This window comes from Panicum virgatum, chromosome 3K, assembly GCF_016808335.1.
Source record: "Panicum virgatum strain AP13 chromosome 3K, P.virgatum_v5, whole genome shotgun sequence".
In the NCBI taxonomy this organism is placed as follows: Eukaryota; Viridiplantae; Streptophyta; class Magnoliopsida; order Poales; family Poaceae; genus Panicum; species Panicum virgatum.
In genome coordinates, this window is record NC_053138.1 from 43,455,441 (window position 1) to 43,474,497 (window position 19,057).

General features: G+C 44.2%; 2 protein-coding genes and 1 non-coding gene across 4 annotated transcripts; 1 reads left to right on the forward strand and 2 right to left on the reverse strand.

Moving 5' to 3' along the window:
• Positions 1 to 2,205: 2,205 nt before the first annotated feature.
• LOC120701714 lies at positions 2,206 to 2,312 on the reverse strand. Its single transcript, XR_005686270.1, has one exon. It is a non-coding gene; the product is annotated as a small nucleolar RNA R71 (small nucleolar RNA).
• Positions 2,313 to 2,903: 591 nt separating this feature from the next.
• LOC120700936 lies at positions 2,904 to 3,593 on the forward strand. The gene has a single exon (XM_039985131.1). The coding sequence runs from the start codon at positions 2,904 to 2,906 to the stop codon at positions 3,591 to 3,593; it is 690 nt and encodes a 229-aa protein (XP_039841065.1).
• Positions 3,594 to 8,647: 5,054 nt separating this feature from the next.
• LOC120699240 (U-box domain-containing protein 43-like) lies at positions 8,648 to 13,385 on the reverse strand. 2 transcript variants are annotated; one of them, XM_039983156.1, is made up of 4 exons: positions 12,939 to 13,385; positions 11,870 to 12,422; positions 11,467 to 11,776; positions 8,648 to 10,649 (listed from the first exon to the last, which is right to left on the reverse strand). In XM_039983156.1, the coding sequence occupies exons 2-4, from the start codon at positions 12,407 to 12,409 to the stop codon at positions 9,067 to 9,069; spliced, it is 2,433 nt and encodes an 810-aa protein (XP_039839090.1). In that variant the 5' UTR covers positions 12,410 to 12,422; positions 12,939 to 13,385; the 3' UTR covers positions 8,648 to 9,066. The 2 variants fall into 2 exon arrangements, with proteins under 2 accessions (XP_039839090.1, XP_039839091.1); XM_039983157.1 differs by having other exon boundaries at positions 8,671 to 10,649; positions 11,870 to 12,443; positions 12,939 to 13,362.
• Between the last annotated feature and the right edge of the window lie 5,672 nt (positions 13,386 to 19,057).

The window sequence follows — 19,057 nt, forward strand, 5'->3', positions numbered from 1 at the left end:
CCACTCCCACTTGGCGCCTGCGGGCGTCATCGCTATTCCCCAATCGTGACATTGGTAGGCGCCATCAAGCATTTTTGGCGCCGTTGCCGGGGAAGGCACAGATTGAAGTATATAGACAAAGTTATGAACAAAATCGAAAATGGTATTCGCTTGCTAAACAGACTAACTTGGCTTTATTTTCTGTCTTTCTTGATGTGAAAACAGGGTAGTATATGACCGGTTTCGACTTGCTGCAAAACTTTCATTCCGATCCAGAGTCAGTTTTGAGGAAGACTCGAGCTCATCTCGTATCTCCTCGGAGACCACTCTTGGTAGCCGAACCATCATCGCATCATCGTCAGCTTCTCAAGCTATGGCCCAGAAGACACTCCGCAATTACTCTGCCCCGTCTGCTAACCAGGTCCCTATCGGGCCCGAGGTTAATGTTGGTACTTTGTAACGTCACGAATAAAATCCGCAAGTGCACGGATACCGCTGTAGCTTTCACCCAAGAGTATTACAGGGTATCGTATCCACTGGGCAACGTGAGTACACTATCTACGGGTTTAGGCTCATCCAAGGACACACACTGGTGTGGGAAGGATAGGACAGAGAAGACTTCCTATAGAATCTATGTTTAGAAGAAGAGATCACGTCGCCGTTATACTTCGAGCTACCAGTTTCGATCGGCTTATACAAGCCGATAGCTCCAGTTATAATGTTCTATCCAATATCCGAACATGGAGGATTACTAGGGCTCGAACAGGGCTGTCACCACCTGCCGGCTACATCTACAAACTGTGGGACTATCGGACAACTAAGTGGTATAGTCCGGCCTAGACACCATGTCTACGCCTTTCCCTACTAACTCTAGAGGCGTACAGGGTTATCCTTTTCTATCCGGAGCCCAACTCTAGAGTCAAATGCTACTCGCTAAGCATACACATCAACTAATATAAGGTAGAGATGATAACTTGCGATCTAAACTCTAGTTCTAAAGAAGGAAGTCTCGAACACTTACAGCCGAATAAGCATCCATCGAGGTACAAGCGGAGAAGAGTGCCGACAAGCCCGGCACATCCCCTGACTCCTCCTCACTCCCTTGTAGAGATACAAATTGGAGAAGAGCACCGTTACCGGTGCCGCTCCTGAGTACCTCTACTCCTAAACTCCTACTAAACACAAGCTAGAGAGGCTCTACACTTGGAGGTGAGTGATGTGTGTGTGGTGTGTCTTCATTTGAGCCCCCTCCCCTCATATATATAGGGGGAGCCACCAGCCATTTGCCCGGGGATTGAGCCAAACCGCCATTGGGGACCAACCACACCTCGCCACGTGTCATCTGAGAGGCGGTGGGGCCTGTGGGCCTCCACCACTGGTTCGGCCGACCTAGCTAGTCGATCGACCGTGGGCTGGCTCCGTTCGCCCCGGTCATTGGTCAGAAAACTGCTAAGTGGGCCCCCATGTCATGTATATGGGTAAGGGCATGTTTTGAGTCGGTTTTGGTGCTCTGGTGGGCCCATAGATCCTCGTGAATGCATCTGATTCATCGAGAAGTTGTTGCCTCGGATCAACAACGTGTCACCTTGCTTTTGGGCTGCATTCTCCTCTCATTTCCAAGCATAAGCAACCTGCACATAAATGTACACAAACATTTTGTGGAATTTATTAGTAATAACTCCTACCACTAGTGTTAACACTCGTCTTTCATACGCTCATGCAGGAGCTGATAGCTTGCACTGATGGTCGGGTTTGTATCTTGATGCTTGAAGCCTGTTTTACCTGCATTTCTACCCGAATTCCGATATAGCAATATTTCTAAGAGGAAACGTGGAATTGGCTCTTTCTGGATAACATCAGCAGGTATGAGACTTTATTCTCCTAATTTCAGGCTCTAGGTGAACCTTGAATGAGTCGTTAGCGAGCGTCAACAGTTAACACTGGAGGAGAGAATTTTGAGATCAAGACGGGTCTCATTACGATGGTGTAGAGCAGCCCTTTCTATGGCCAGGCCAATCAGGATGACAACGCTCATCTCCAACAGTTCTCTACAGTACTTTTGTTATCAAGGGAGTATCGCAAGATGCGATCCGGCTCCGTTTGTTCCCGTTCTCTCTTCTGGGGAGAGCGAAGCAATGGTTCTATGCTAAAAAGACTGCTGTGGACACCTGGGACAAATGTGCCATGGCATTCCTCGCAAAATTCTTCCCAACGGGCAAAACCAATGCTCTTCGCGGAAGGATTTCAGACTTCCAGCAGGAATCAAATGAGTCAATTCCTGAAGCTTAGGAGAGACTTCAGGAGTACATTCTTGCGTGTCCGCACCATGGAATAGAAAATTGGCTCATTCTCCAAAACTTCTATAACGGGTTGACGCAATCTTCCCGTGATGATATGGATGCCGCTGCGGTGGAGCTTTCTTCTCGCTGACCATTGAAAGAGCTACAGCACTAATCGAGAAGATGGTGTCCAACCAAGGTTGGAGCACTGATCGTCTCCAACCACGCCAGCGAGCCATGCACTCCGTCAAGGAGGCTGACATGCTCGCTATGAAGATTGATCTTTTCCTCAAGAAATTCGAGGATTATTTTCAAGACAAGGCTCAAATGCAGACACTTCAAGCCTTGGAAACTCGCATGACATGCGAGGTCTATGAGAATGTTGGACATTAGAGTGATAACTACCCAGAAACCCAAGAGGAAGCTCTATATCTTAATAGTAACAACAATGGGTTTCGTCCACGAGGAGGTCAAGGGTGGAATCAACCACGCCCATATTATCAAGGAGGTAATGGCAATTCAAAATCTTTCAATTCTTACCAACCTACCTTGAGGGATTTTGTCTATGGCCAAGCGAAGATCAATGAGTCCCTTGAGAAGAAGTTGGCCGCTACAGACAAATCTATGGAGACCATCCATGCTAAAATGCACGGCTTCTCCACTGCCATCAAGAACCAGCTGAGTTTCAACAAGATGATTGAAACTCAACTAACTCAAGTGGCTGCCGCCATCCCCCCTGCTATGGAGAATGTTAAGGCGATCACGACACGGGGAGGTAAAACTACTCAAGATCCGCCTTATCCTAAACATGCCAACAGGAAGAAGGCAAGCCTGATGGCAGAAGAACCACCTCGAGAGGAAGAACCCGAGAAGGTTCATGAAGGAAAAATGGCTCCGCACGAATTCTATGACACCCAAGTATTGTCGTTCCCTATGAGGGCAAAGAAACCAAATACAAATGACCAGTTCAACCGATTTGTTGAGGTGATCCAGCAAGTGAACATCAATGTGCCTTTGATGGATGCGATGGAGGTTCCAACCTACGCCCACTACCTTAAGGACATAATTAACAACAAGCGGCCTCTGCCAACTACTGAAGTGATCCAGCTCACTGAGGCATGTAGTGCAGCTATACTTCAACAATTGCCCGAAAAGAAAAAGGATCCAGGGTGCCCCACTATCATTTGTTCAATAGGGGCACAGAGCTTTGACAAGGCCCTATGTGATCTGGGTGCCAGTGTCAGTGTAATGCCTAAGGCAGTATTTGATCAGCTCAACCACTCAGTGTTGACTCCAACACCTATGCAGTTGCAGTTGGCCGATTCTTTGGTATGACACCCAGAGGGAATCGCTGAGGATGTCCCAGTAAGAGTACGGGACTGTTTCATTCCGGTTGACTTTGTGGTACTTGATATGGATAATCAGAAGGAAACCACTCTCATCCTGGGCGGCCATTCCTCAATACCACCGACGCACACATCAATGTTGGGGCCAAAGAAATTCGACTCCACATCAATGTTAGAGAGGAGAAATTTGACTTCCGGCCTAAGAAGGAGCAATGCTTAATGATTCGGGTCAAATTTGGGCCAAATTCTCAGAAAATCAAAGAAGTCGAAGTCACACCTTCTCAGAAAGACAGTCTTATAACTTTCATGAAGACATTTATGAAAGATGATCAAGCAAACTCAAAAAGGTCTAAGAAGAAGGGTAAATCAAAGGTCACAGAGACCGAGGATCCTGCTCCTGTGCCGTCTACACCACCAAAGAAGACCAAGAAAGCATGGCGCAAGAAGAAGAAGACGTCATCGCCCGCTACTACTTCTCCAGGTACGGACGAAATGACCTCAACCTGATCAGGTATGGAGAAAGGTCCTGCTTTTCGGACCCTAAACCAAGAGCTAGCTTGGGGGAGGTCCTCTCCCCTAAGTCAACTGTATCCTTTATTTGCTTTTGAATAAAATTTGATAAAAACTTTCAAAACAAAATGAACATACTGCTTTATTTCCCTTTATTCATGCGCGGTAAGAATGTTTTAACTTCTTATGAAAGTTGAAAGGATGAGTTTTGCTTTATTCTACCTTATCTGTTGTGTTTAGTTTGGCAATAAAAGTTCTCTTGAGTTTAAGTCTGTTGGCTATGTAAACGCTTTGCCAATGAACCTGAAAGTTCCGTGGGTTGCATGTGCTTGATCCAAGTCTAAGCTATTGTGAGTATAGATATGGTAAATAAAGTTATACAAACTTGCTCTAGTGATGCTTGAAATCTGGAGTCTTTTGTTTTCGAAAAGCTAAAAAGGCAAGTTCCTCAGTGATAAGCAAGTCCTACCAGAGCCATATGTTTTATTCCATGAGAAAACCTTACATATATGATGCTTGACATTCTGTTGAGTTTAGTCAAATTGTGTGACCCTAGTGAGATCCTTTTCATGCTTTCTCGATTACAAGCACGTACACGTCCCATCCATGTGCGACATTCCTATACCAGGAATTAGCACCACCATCCATCCATTTTTACTCCATGCTTTGGTAAACTCTCTCTTAGAACATCCCTAAAATACAAAAAGATGTTAGATCATGGTTGCCCCAAGAAAAGTAAAGATGGCATGCCAAAGAACCATGACCCAAAAAAGGGAGGGGAAGAAAGAGAGGGGAAACCATGTCTCAAAAAAAAAGAGAGAGAGAAAGGGATGATACAAGAGAGAGAATCAATGCCTTAAGGAGTAAGCCATATCCATCCATCCACTCATACACTTGCACCTTTTGATTGAGATTGCATGACTTGTTTCTCCATGAATCCTCTCTTTGACTTTACAATATATGGAATGCAAGTATGCCCTATTCTTATCCTACCATGAGCTCCACAAAAGCCTTATACATAGTAGGAAAGACTGAAGGCAAATACTGCCCTGGTGAGGATAGTAAAAGTTGAGTGCTTCGATAGAATCATCTTGGGAACTTTGCCACATTTTCAAAAATTTTCAAAAGAATATCTCCAGATGGATTGCAGAGCTATGAACAAGTAAGTACTACTTTGCGCACCATTCTAACTCTCAACAGCCCAAGATGAGGAGTCAACCAAAAAGCCCCATGAAGGAGTAAGGTACTTGAGCAAAGGTAAGAGAGCCAATGCATTTAAACTTAAAGATGAACATCTTTGCTTCAGACTATGACATGTCAGGTAGGTATGAGTCAAAGTGATTTTCTGATCAACAACCTGATTTGTCCTACTTTGCTCGGGACGAGCAAAGGACAGCTTGGGGGATCTTGTTGACGCGCACTAACGATCATTTCCAGGCGTCAACTTGATCAGAAAATCATGAGAGTTTGCATTTCTTACACACATCTTTATCCAAATAAATCCCTAAACCACACTTCACCTTTTAGAAAATGCAAGATGTGTTTTTGAGCTAATATGCAGGTTGCGAGCACATTTTGGCCCGACATAAAATCACAGAAAATATCAGAGCACCAATTCAGGCTCAAATGGACCAAGTGTAGCCCAAGAACCCAGCTCAAACAAGTCAAGACAGGCCGAGACTAGCTTGGATCAGACAAGGAGGCCCAGGACAGCCTGCTGGATGAAGCTGGGGTGGTTGGCGCCCCTGGGCCGTTAGCCGACCACTCTGGTCGGCCGACTAGGCCCGTGGGCCCACCGCCTCTGCTTTGCCACATGGAGCTTCACCATTGATCTCTTAGGTCGGTTGCAGTGGTCTCAGCCCGTGGCTCCCTCCTATAAATACAGGGGAGCAGAGATAAGAACACGCACACACACCACACTCACCTCTCTTTCGCAAGTTCATCTTGTGTAGTCTATAGGCTTAGTGGAGTTTAGGAGGAGTCTAGGAGTTATCGAGTCGCCGGAGTTGCTCGGGAGTTCTGGTATGGGTCATCTCTAGTTCTCTCTTGTAATATTCGGTCATTTGTAATAGAATTAGCTTATGGTTACCGATATCTGCTCGATGTATGTTCTGAGTTATCGGATATATGCTTCTTGATCTGGTTGCGTTATCATACGATGCTTGCATTGCATGATCGCCCTATGCTTGCGATGGTTAACATATTGGTCTTAGAACTCTATCAACTACTCCGGTATTCATATGTTTGCTCTATTATGATGTCTGTCCATCCGTAGGGTGGGGGCTCCGCACGGGATACTAGAGTATCGCTTATTAGTGTGGACATGGTGTCTAGATTAGCTAAGTGTTGCTGGATGTCAACCTTTCTCACGGTTTGTAGAGGTAGTCGGCAGGTGGTGATAGCCCTGTTCGAGCCCTAGTAATTCTCCACGTTCGGATTTGGGGGTAGGAGGTACATAAAGCCGCCGGGGTGTACGGGCTCCTCTCGTTGCTTCAATAGCGGTCTCCCGGTTGTGTACTTTAATCTCTAACAATCTAACCATAAGATAGCATAGATATAGCTAGCCTAGCATAGTTGACTTGAGCTCTAACTTCTGCCTTCCTCCCGGCATATAGCATCTTCTTTTATTTTATTTATCTTGAGGGTAGTCGTGTGTGTGTCACACTACCTCCTACCATGTTATATATCTTACCCCTATTTATGCAAATGAGTATTGAATCTAGGTAAAGTTCATCAACTAGTCTATATCTCTTCATTCACCACCTTCCCTGCGGAAATATAAATGACACCCCGGTATACTCCCGGGTAAAATGTTATAGCGATATTCCGTGCGCTTGCGGATTTATTTGTGGTTCATGAAATACCTGCCACCCCCACTTGGCGTCTGCGGGCGTCATCGCTGTTCCCCAGTGGTGACGTTGGTAGGCTCCAACAACACCACAACTCGAGACCGATCGATCTCGATAGAGAGCAAGATCCAGTGGAAGCTATTGAAATTGAAGTGATGAAAAGAAGTTAAAGGTCTCACTTAAATTTGTACGGTAAATTTGTACAAGTTCTTCCCGGCAAGAAGGACTGCATCAGCTTCGATCTTTAGCGAGTTGGTAAGTTCCGAGTCGAATAACGTGAGTAAGCTCAAGGTTGACGGTGCATCGCTTCTTCGTCTACTTGATTTACTGAAAGTTATCGAATACGTTAGATCTTAGATTCACGTCGCGTCACTTTTGTCTAGATCTGATTTATTCACTAGTCATTGATATTAGCCATCTCTGTTTAGATTAATCTGTTTAGTCTAGCTTGTTTTTAGCTTTTATAACAAGTTATCCATCTTAGATCCATTGAATCTATCGGGTTCTCTATCACCGCAGCCGACCGAGTTTGTGTCCAGGTGTTGTTCACATGTCACTAAGCAATCAGCTATACGTTATCTGTTGAATCGGCTGTCCGCTAGCCGAATTGTTCTTTTGCCTATATTGGCTACTTAGCTGATACCCTAGTGAAACGATTGGGCCCTGGCCGATACGTTCCAGAATTTAACGTTTTCTCTTCCCTGTCAATTGTAGGTCAAATTGATTGGCACGCCTAACACCTAAATAGCATCAAGTGGGTTGTGTACTACGGAGTAAAGCAAATCTCTCAGGACCTTGCGTGTTACTGCGTAGATACCCTACCTGCAGATTTTTGTGTCAACACCTTGTTCTTAATATATATAGATCCACACATCATCTCCCTCAGTTATTGCTATATCAGTAAGCATACGCTGCAAATGAATTGGTTATAGGCTTCATCTGAGAGGGATTTCGCAAAACCTGTGTAAATGATAGCTCTGACTTGCATTGCCTTATGTAGTTGTATCTTCTTGTTCTTTGCATAGGAATAATATAGCTCTAGGAATTTCAACTTTAGAATATTACTATTCCATATATCATCCCGAGGGTAATTTGACTTGCTTGATTTAACTATACTTTGCTGGCACATATTAGGAAGACGAAACGGGAAAAATATCATATCATGGTAAAAATGACTTAACAACATCATTGCAGGGCTATCTTGTTGTGTATTTCCTCACATTAGGTGTCAATGTCGCCCTTCTGACCAAGCACAAATCGAATATCAGAGGGTAGTTGATGTGGTATTCGAGCTTGTACGCGAGGACGTGGAGCCGTGGTGGCAGCCAGCAGCACGGTTCGGGCATCCGTGTTAAACTCGCACAGTGATATGGTGTGCTGACTTTTCAAGTCACGATAACGCAGCCAAACCTACGATTCTTATGTATACAACCAAGACTAAGAGTACCTTTTGCGGCATGCTGCGGTCCCGTGGCTGGGAATCGGGTTGCTGGGATCCATGTATTACTTTACAGGTTGTGGGTACCATTTCTACAACTATTCAGTCAGTGGCAGTGCAGGCCGTGATGATGATTTCATGGCGCCGACATGGATTGCATGCCACGCCATGATGCCAATAAACATCACGCTTCGCAAACAAACCTGAATCTGAGTGCAGCTGCAAATATAGGATAACCACAGCATAGAAGCATAATTATCGGATGTCCATGAGATAACCACATATCTTTGATGCAATACTTTTCTTCTTTCTTCCACCCAACCTTGAGGCTTATGCATTATTTATTGTCTCAACACAACAGGAGAAACAGCAAAGCTATGCTGTGAATCTGACCAATCTCAAAAATAGACACAAAAAGTTTACGAGTACAGATATACACCACTATACAACACGTGCATTACCTTGATTCTCCTTCCATCAATCAGATCAATACAGCAACCATCCAGAGAGCAGTCAACAAAAACCGATGAAGTCCTGTGGGGGATCCTAGCCAATCTTGCCCAGGTTTATCATGCACAACCATTGCAGACATGCATTCAACTGCGTCCCAAGAGAATATGCAATCCATGTGTCAAATGAAACTAGACTACTTTCCTGTAACATGGTCATTGTGCCCCCATCTTCGAAAATATCCCAGAGAAATTAGGCAGCTTATCCACATGCTTAAGAGCTCGCTCGGCAACTTGTCTTGTCCTATAGTCACCATGCCTGAAGGCTTCTACCAAGGCCGTACCAACATTTTGGTTTCCTGATATCTCGTATGCTATTTCATCCATCCTTAGGATCCTCTCCACTGCCCACACCGCTCTCTGGCGCAGTGCCTCGTTTCGGTTTTCACACAATACCTCGAGTATCGGGTTGATTCCTTCTGCGTCACACAGCACCATGACACCTTGGTCAATGTCCACTCCATCGTCCAATAAAGTTGATAGTGCTGCTAGAGCAGCTTCGACTACTTTCTCATTGTTGTTATCCAAGCAAGCAACCAATTTCTCCACTGCCTTCCCCTCCAAGAGACAGAAACTTTCCCTTGCAGAACAAATACCACAATGAACTCGACAAATCCCAGTTGCTACAGTCTTCTGGCTGAGGCATGGAAATATTGAAAAACACAACCCTGGGTTGGGAGCTGGTAGTACCTTCGTAAGATGCTTTGACTGATGTGAGAGTTTCTCTAGTGCAGTAGCAGAGAAAATCTGGACAGTGTCAAGTCCATTCATCTGAAGCAAATCCGTGAAGAGTGCAGTAAGGTTACACTCACGAGCAACATCAATAATATCTGGATTATCATCCAAGACAAAAGTGATCCGGGAGACTATTCTAACTAGACCTTCAAGAAATGGGTTGACAAAACGCCCTCCACGAATCTCTCCTTGTCGAATTCTCATAACTTTTGAAATGATCATTGCGAATGCCCCATCTTCAAGAAGACGTCTGGTGAGGACTGAGTCCCGCATAGGAAGATCAGCTACAAGGCCAGCAGCTGCCGCTTGCTCTTCAGAAACACCGTTGTTATCAGCAATGACCCTGACCAAGCTGCTAAGTTGACTGTAGTTTCCACGGAAAGCATCAGCCAGTTCTTGACCCATATAAGGTGATATGTTATTCAAGAGCTTGATGGAATTCATGCGTACTTCCCTTTGAGGCGCTTCAACAAACTGAATTAAACTGACAATAGCACCTGAACTTTTGATGGCATCCACTATGTTTTGCACAGATGTCGAAGAATCGGTTAAACCAACAAGGACCTGGAGCAACTTGCACTCAATTGCAGGTCCAGTGTTGCTTATGAGATGAAGCAGATTGTGAACAATGTCTTCAGACACTAAGGTCTGCCTATTATGATCAAGTGGAATGGACTCAAAGCGCACACCCGATGCCACAACATTTGCAAGAATGTTTGCTGAGACCTCCTTCAATCTCATTGGAAGCTGGTTACTGCCAACAGTAAACAGGTCTGTGATGAGAGGTGGAAGAATACCCGCTTCAATTAGTATCTTTGCACTGGCATCATAAGAGGAGATTTGATTCAATGCCTTCAGGGCTGCTTCTCTAGCCTCTCTATTCCCTTTTTTCAAGATATTGACTAGTGTGGAGCCAGCTGTCTGGGCCACAAGTACCTTAACATCATTGCTTAAAACAAGCTCCCCGAGATAAGCAGCCATAGATAATTGCATGTCAGGCGAACCTGCAAACAACACACGGTAAGCAATTGGCTATCAAATACAACAACAATAACAAGGAAGAGTATTGAACATCAGCTATAACATGCCAATTCTGCACTTTGGAATTTGATAACATGATTGTGCTTTCTTGCATGCACACCCATACACATACACTTGTACTACCAACAACATACAAAGGCCAATGCATAACAGCTCAAATAGACATCGCTTCACCAAAATTAGTAAAATCAGGGGGAAAAAAGGCTCTGCGTTCTACAAAATGCATTGCAACACAGATGGAACCTCAGGATACCAAAATAGAACAATTCATCTCCATATTCTGTAGCATACTGCACGCAACATATGAGAACTGAAACTTACAAAACTTTAATCTTAGATAAACTAACGAGCTTGATTTTATTTACTTAAATTCTACCATAAATTGGTAAATAATAAACAAAACATCTCATATTTGAGTAGCAAGCTCATAAATAATAATATATAACCTTATGCTGTGATGCTATCTTGTGTCTGCAAGTCCATTGGACTAACTAGTGCATACACAAACAATTACAGATATGAACTTGAAGAAAAACCAAATGAAAAATAGCAATAGTTTTCTTTGTTATTGGAGTTTGGAGATGCTTAGCATGCAGCTACTATTGACACAGAATGACAGAAAATATTACAAAGGAAAACCAATAATGAGCTGAAGCTTGAAAGTATATTGAATTATTGATGAGAATATTGGGTAGTAAATGTCACAATGCTATAGCTGTAAAAGGATACATAATCACTTCGGTTGTGAAAAGGAAATATGTAGATATAAAAGAACTGTACCTTCAAGAAGAAGCCTAAGAAGAGGTTGCAATCTACCATTTTCAGCCATTTGTCTAACATTCTTTTCACAGCTCTCTAAATTCTCCAACGTCTTCTCAGCTCTGTCAACGATCAATAAGTTTTCTACTTTACTGCTTGATAAGCCAACAAGTATAAGAATAGCTCCAGGAACACTGCCAATTCTTTCTGAAAGAGATTTATTTTCTGAAAGTTCATATAACAGAGACACAGCCTTTTCCTTTTCCTGAGTCTGTCCATGATTTAAGAACTTTACCATTGTGCGAATATTGTCTCCAGCAGCGATCTCAACCTGCAGGGAATGTTTGAAGATAATATAAAGTCAAGAACTACTTACAAATTAAGCACCAAAAGACATTCGATTCACAGAAAAAAAGAAAACAACCTTATTGTCATCGTCATCTTTTGCAATGGAGCGAAGAGTTTCTAATGCCTTTTGCCTTACTTTTGTACTACTATTTTTCAACAACTCAGCAATCATGCTTATCAATCCATCTCTTCTCACAACTTGCCTACTGGATCGACTTCTCTGGCATATCTCATCGATATACTGTAGTGCTTGTAAGATATCACATTCCGTGCTATCAGAAGTCAATGACTTGCGAGCGACATCAAGTTTGGCTGCCTCATTGCGATTCATCCATTCATCAATGGTGTTCCTCAGAGCTATGCTTGGATTTAAATCAGTGCTGCTGAGCTCTTTCTTACTCACAGGGCACACAAGCCTCTTTCCACTGCTAAGGCATTCGTTCAACCACTTCATAATAGCTTCGCGTTCAAACGTAACACCACTGTCAATAGTGACGGGATCCCGCATAACTTGTTTGGTAAGCGGGCACAGGAATGACTCGTAGATCGGCTCAACACGCAAGCTGTCAGTGGACTGTGACGTCGAATCACAATGGCCATCCTGGACTTCTGCCATCGCTAGTGCAACACTGCAAACAAGTTAAGTGGAGCTATTTTAGCTTTGATTGCATGTCCGTGGAAGATTGCAACACATATTGACGTAAAAAAAATGTCATAATGACTTTGACATGAAGAACAGAGACTCGTATCCACAATGAACAAAAGGAAATTCAATTGTCCCGGTAGAACCACGATCAATGAAAACATTACACGGGAAGAACCACTTCCCCCCGGTTACAATAACAACAAATTTGCATAGATGAAAGGCAAATGACCACATCTCTGATCAAGGTGCAATACCATAGCCCTCGTGCCTTCTAACTCCGCACTCACAAAGAAACAAATTACAACGTGGTATTATGGTACAAATATCAATACTCCCAACCCCAACCCGCCCCCGTACCCCCGGGCTAAAAATAATACCGGAGCCCCAAATAGTAAGGATCGTAGACGCTAAATTAACCGAGCAAGCACTAGAGGGCCAGTATCTCCAGTAAAACCGGCCCCAATTCCATCGAAATCGAGCGAGAGGAAAAGCATCTCACCTCAAAGCCTCCAACAGAAATCAGGAGGACGGGCGGGCCGCAGAAGGAAACCCGCGACGGCGACCCAAGGGGCAGCACTTGACAAGCCCCGAGCACGAGCACGTCAGCGCCCACGGGACACGACACCGGCGGCCACCGCAGCCCACGTGGAACGGCGGGGGAAAGCCCTACCCGAGCATGGTATGGCGAGCCCCCGGGGGAAGCGGCGGCGGCGGATCTGGGGCGGCGGATCCGGGCCACGCGTAGAGCTGCTGGCGGGCGGGTGGGGAGGAGGGGGGACGGATGCTTCGCGGGAGCCCGCGGCTGCTCGACGGCTTGCTGGTCCTCCGCTGCTGCGAAGGAGCGAGTGGGTGAGCTAGCGAGAGAAGGCAAACCCGCGGACCGGACGCGGCTCCCCCTGGACTCGCTGGACTGCAGCCGAGCCAGCTGCGGCTGCTGCTGGTGCGAGCGCCGTGGAGTAGAATAGAGGAATGATGCCGCGGTGTCTCTGTCCCTAGTCTGATCGATCGGTGGATGATGGGGCCAGGATTGGTTTCGTGACGCTGCTTGACTCGTCAGCAGCGTGTTTTCCAGGCGTCTGTCTTGTGGGCCGAGGAAGGGCCGGACCGCCGGCGTTTTTTATATTTTTATATTTTTGAAAATCGTTTTTTACATAAATATATTTTCGGTTTCACAATTTACAGGTTTATACCCCTAGCGGGGCGGCCGGCCCCCTGCCGCCCCCCTGCCGGGCGGTAGGGGCCTATATGTAATTAAAATTTATGTTTTATCGCATGGAGGCTCGTACCGCCCGGCAGAGTGGCGGCAGAGGGCCAACCGCCCGGCAGGCTCCCCCAATATAAAAGCCGAGGTCCTCCTCCCCCCACCTGCATTTGCAGCAAACAACATCCATAGAGAGAAAAAGAAGAGACGTGGAGTGAGGGAGGGAGTTGCAACAACGAAACCCTGCCGGATTCCGCACTTGTGATCTGCAGGTAAGTTACGTATGAATCCATTAATATTGTAAAGCAATTTAATTTAATTAATGTTATAGTATTAAAATTCCAGTTCAGTATTAAAATTTAAGTTTATTACAGACTTGTTTCTAAATGAATTATAAATTAAAATAGAATTAAGTTTTGGATAGTGAAATATAGTATTAAACTTGTTTTTAAATATTGCAGCATAAGGCAATGGCTGCCTCCAATTTTGGAGGATTTTCATAGACCGAAAAAAAATCTAGTATAATACTTGAGATCATGACACATCTTGTATTTAGTAAGAAGTTGGATGTATTAGCGGATGGTACGATAGAGATAGTGTTGTCAAAATTAGTTCAGTTTAAAGATTTCACATTGTTTCGAGGTATTACAACACAAGATGTAAAGTAACACCTGCTAGAACGTCAGAAGATATACATGAGGGTATGTGAACTAGCGAATCATCCTAATGTTATTGGATTTTTACAAAGTACTTGTAAGATATGGATGCGGTCAGATGTGTATGAGATGCACATTAAGGTAACTCTTATTCAGTTCTAATCCCGTCTGTCATTTATAATCCATATTTACGAAATAGTAAAATTATTGTCTAATTATATACTAGGATTACCCCGAGGACACGGAGTTGATTAACAAATCGATACCAAATTTCCGTAAATTGGTATGTATCTTCGGTGGAGTTATGCCGCAAACTAGACGAAGGAGGTGGAAAAGATCTTCGGGTGATCGTTCTTGGTATGAACCGTAAGCAAATGAGTCTTTGGATTCACATTGAACTTGAAACGCCACCTTACTCGACATATCTGGCCATCCAAAGACTTAATTTTAATTAAACCAGTTTCTAAAACCATGGTACAACTTCAATTATAACTACTAATCCGAACCCTAAGCGGTTACAATTATAAAAAAACACTAATTATAGGATTAAAAATACAAAAAATTTAGAATGACAAAGTTGAGAAATATTGGTTACCTGCGGTTCGGATCCAAAATCCGACAGGGCTTCGCTGTTGCAACTCCCTCCCTCACCCCACGTCTCTTCTTTTTCCCTTTATGGATGTTGTTTGCTGCAAATGCAGGTGGGGGGACCTCGGCTTTTATATTGGGGGGAGCCTGCTGCCCCTTGCCGGGCGGTAGGGGCCTCCATGCGATAAAACACAAATTTTAATTACATATAAGCCCCTACCGTCCGGCAGAGGGGCGGCAGGGGGCCCGGTGCCGCCCCCTGCCGGACGGTATGGCTATAAACCAGTAAATTGTGAAACCGAAAATATATTTATATAAAAAATGATTTTCAAAAATATAAAAATATAAAAAACGCCGCGCACGCTGGGCATTGGAATGGTAGGCCTACTGGGCCTCCTCAAGAACGATTCTGCATCCTCCTAAGGCCTTGTTTGTTTGAAAAAATGTTTAGGTTTTGATCTGCAGCACTTTTGTTGTTATTTAATAATTTATGTTTAATTATTAACTAATTAGATTTAAAAGATTCGTCTCGTGTTAATCGGTTAGATTATGTAATTAATTATTTTTTAACTACATTTAATGCTCCATGTATGTGTCTAAAATTTCGATGTGACGGGTAATGTAGAAAAAAAATTTGGGAACTAAATAGGCCCTAAATTTTAAAAGCGATTTTTTCTCTTAAACTGCTATTGCATTTGTAAACCTCGTCTCAACCACATGCTGCCTGATATCTATCTCAGTGTTTTTCTAGCGAAGATTTTGAAATACGTTTTTTGGAACAATTCTAGTGTATAATGACGGATTCTCTTTCGTACGAGAGATGTTTTTAGCAACTTCTTTTTAATAAAAATATGTTGAACAAATGTTACCAAATTTGTTAAAATAGGTTTTAAAAATGTTGAATTCGATACTTTGAATTATGGGGTATAAAATAATAAAATTAATACAATATGGGTAATGCTATAGTTATTTAATGACAGATCCTTAAAAAAATGAGAAAGGGGTTGGAGAAGGAAAAGAAGAAAATAAAGAAGCACGTACGTATTGGCGGGGCCATGGTGCAAAGAGTTAAAATTCCCAAATTGCCATCTAGTCCTCAGTGAATAGGCTCGACTGGTGATTGCACGAGGCACAATTTCACCCATTCTTATGTGAAGTGACTTCCACGAGTGGCCCATGCTAACCCAAACATATCGTGTAACATAAAATGTTGAGGTAGTCTGACTAGGGATTTGCGCCCCAAAAGAAATAACCATGCTATTTTCCCTCGTGAGCCATTTTTGCTCATATCATTATTTTCAAATTATAGATCGTTTTGATAAATTTAGATGCATAATTTTTACTACGTACCTAAAAATAGTATATATATATATATATATATATATATATATATATATATATATATATATATATCTAGGGAAAAAATTTAGTACGTATCTAAAAATAGTGTATATATATCTAGGAACAAAGGGACTAAGGGAGTATTTATTATGAATCTGCTTTTTATGTTTCAGTTAAATTCAAAGTTACATTTTGATTAGAAAAAGTTTTTTAGTTTCTTAAGATCTGTTTCAGTGCATGGTTTCATTACACAATTACCTAGAACAAAACTAGGTAACATGCCGGATGACTGTCGTGAGGATGAAACTTCTGTCATATCCCATAAAACTCTCTCTTCTCTCTCCTCATAAATATTCTGCCATATCAGCAAATTTAAATGGTCATGAAACTCCATTGAGACTGGCCTTAGAGCTTTTCCAGCAATAACCACAACTTTTGGCCCTTACTTTTTTGAGTAGGTGCTCTCCGTATTTTCTATAGTCTTGATTTTTATCTTTAACTCAAGTAACAGTGTGACATCCCGGAAAATTCACCAAAAATAAATCACATGCTAAAAATAATTTTCAAAACCATTTCTGTCGTTGAGCTCAAATCGTTCTAAATCTTTTTCCGTCCGAGTTACTAATCTCCCAAAATCTTTCCCGACGATCCACCGACCCGACACCTGTACCAATTACCGTCCCGTCTTTCTGTTTCCTTTCCTCGTTCTGCATGCGCGTCGCTTCCCGCCAAAGCCTCGCAGCGCGCTGACGGCCAACCGACCGCCGCGCATGCTCGACCAGTCCCACGGTCGTCGCCGCGACCTCCGCCGCCGCGAATCGCGCCGACAGCTCTCTCTCTCTCTCCCACTCTCTCTCTCTTTTCTTTTCTTTTTTTCCTTTTTTCCTTTTTCTCTTTTATTTTTCTCCCTCTTTCCCCTCTTCTCCTCCCTTCTTCTCCCCCTGCCGCGCACGCGCCGCACGACGCCAAGCGCCCCCACGCCGGCCCCCCCACCTCCCACTTGCGCTGCCACCGCTGCTACGCGCCACCGCCCCCCTGCTCGCCTCGGTGCTCGTGCAGCACAGCGCCGCCGGCCAAGCGAGCTCGGAGCACGCCGAGCCCGAGCTCTGCTCGACGTTGTACCCCCTAGCGCCGCCACTTGCCCACTTGCCGTCCTTCTCTGCGCCGCCCGTCACCTCCACGCCGCTACGCGCCACCGCCGACCCCGCCGCCATTAACACTCGTCCTCGGAGCTCACCGGCCAGCCACCACTCCCCGCCCTCCCCTGCCTCTCCTCGCCTATAAATAGGACCTCCACCTCACCCTCAAGCTCCACGACCACCATCGCCGCCCCTAGCCCTCCCCGGCCCTGCAGTGCCGCCGCCACGCGCAAGCTCCGCCCGCCTCCGCTGGCCGCCATCGCCCCGCCTCCTCACGCCGCCCCTGCCCGAGGTGAGAGGGGGAATCACTTCCCCTCGTCGCCCTCTCCCTTTTCCCCTCCCTCCTGGCCGCCACCGCCCCCTGGACCGCCGGAATCGGCACCGTCGCCGCCGCCCCCCTCCCCTCCCCTATTTCGGTCACGGGAGGGAGGAAGAAGGAGCCATTTTTGCGCAGAGCCCCCTGCCCTTCCTTCTATTCCTTTAAGAACCCCCCTCTTATGTTCTTTTCCAAATAAACCCGCCATGTTTCCCCTATTTAAGAAATAACACCTCCACTATATAAACATAATTTCAAATAGGTCCCTGCTCCTTTCCAAAATGTTATGGATATTTTTAGAAATTCCAATCAAGTCCCTGCCATCCCAAAAATAATTACAAAGCGGCCCTCTCTTATCTCTTTTAATGAATAAGCCCATCCACTATATAAAATATTTATTAGTAGGTCCCTGACTAATTTCCAGAGTAGCCCAAATATTTTTCCAAAATTCTATTCAAGTCCTGTCACTCCCAGAAATAATTACAAATAGGCCCCCGGGTCCTTATTTATCCCCTAAACCCCTCTTTGGCCTATCATTTCATGCGCCAAAAATCCTTTGTTTGCCCCGAAACTTTACCACACCATTTCTAACATAATTTCAGCCATGCCATTAAGAAATCTCACAAAAATATTCTTTCTACCATCGTTTCTTAAGTTATTCCTGATTCGAGCTCAACGATAAAATGTTTATTTCTTTTTATTTATTGTGTATTTGTTTGTGTGCGCCGTAGATCACGGAGTGACTGAGGAAGAACCCGTCGACGAGCAGTACCGCGAGCAAGAGTCCGAGGACCAGTACCGCGACCCTGAACCCAAAGGACAGTACTTCGATCAGGACTTCCCGGAAGGCTTTGTGAATAGCAAGTCCAATTCTATCCTTTGAACTGCATATTTACCCCAGTTTTTCAAACACAACCTATCGGCCTGTTTTACATAATTGCATATGATTTACTGTTGAAACCTTTTGGATAGCCACCCCTTGATTGATATGATTATTCCGTCATGACCTAGATTAATCTCTAAATATGATTCGTTCTATTTAGATATTAATCACTGCTAGATATGCTTAGGACTTGGTTACTCTACTACACTTCAAAAATGATTACAATGAGTTTTTCAAAAGGAAAATGTGTGAGTGTGTACAAAGGGAGAGATGGGATATTTGAGAAATTAAAGAAAAGAATGTTATGATGGGATGGATGAATGGCATTCCCTGTGTGGATTGTCATATGTTGGAGGTTGTACCGATGTGGTTGAGCAAGAAGGTTGTGAGATATCCATTTTGTCACAATTAAGGACCGAGTTGATGTGTCATCTGGCCTAACTCAACTATCGTGCAAACCACTCGACCGTTGTGTGTGGCAACGGCTTAGCATA

Coding starts and splice junctions, on each gene's coding strand:
- LOC120700936 (XM_039985131.1), top strand. CDS start 2,904: ATGCACGGCTTCTCCACTGCCATCAAGAACCAGCTGAGTTTCAACAAG.
- LOC120699240 (XM_039983156.1), bottom strand. CDS start 12,409: ATGGCAGAAGTCCAGGATGGCCATTGTGATTCGACGTCACAGTCCACT. Junction 11,777..11,869: donor AAGATGACGATGACAATAAG/GTTGTTTTCTTT, acceptor CATTCCCTGCAG/GTTGAGATCGCTGCTGGAGA. Junction 10,650..11,466: donor TCTTAGGCTTCTTCTTGAAG/GTACAGTTCTTT, acceptor TGTTGTTTGCAG/GTTCGCCTGACATGCAATTA.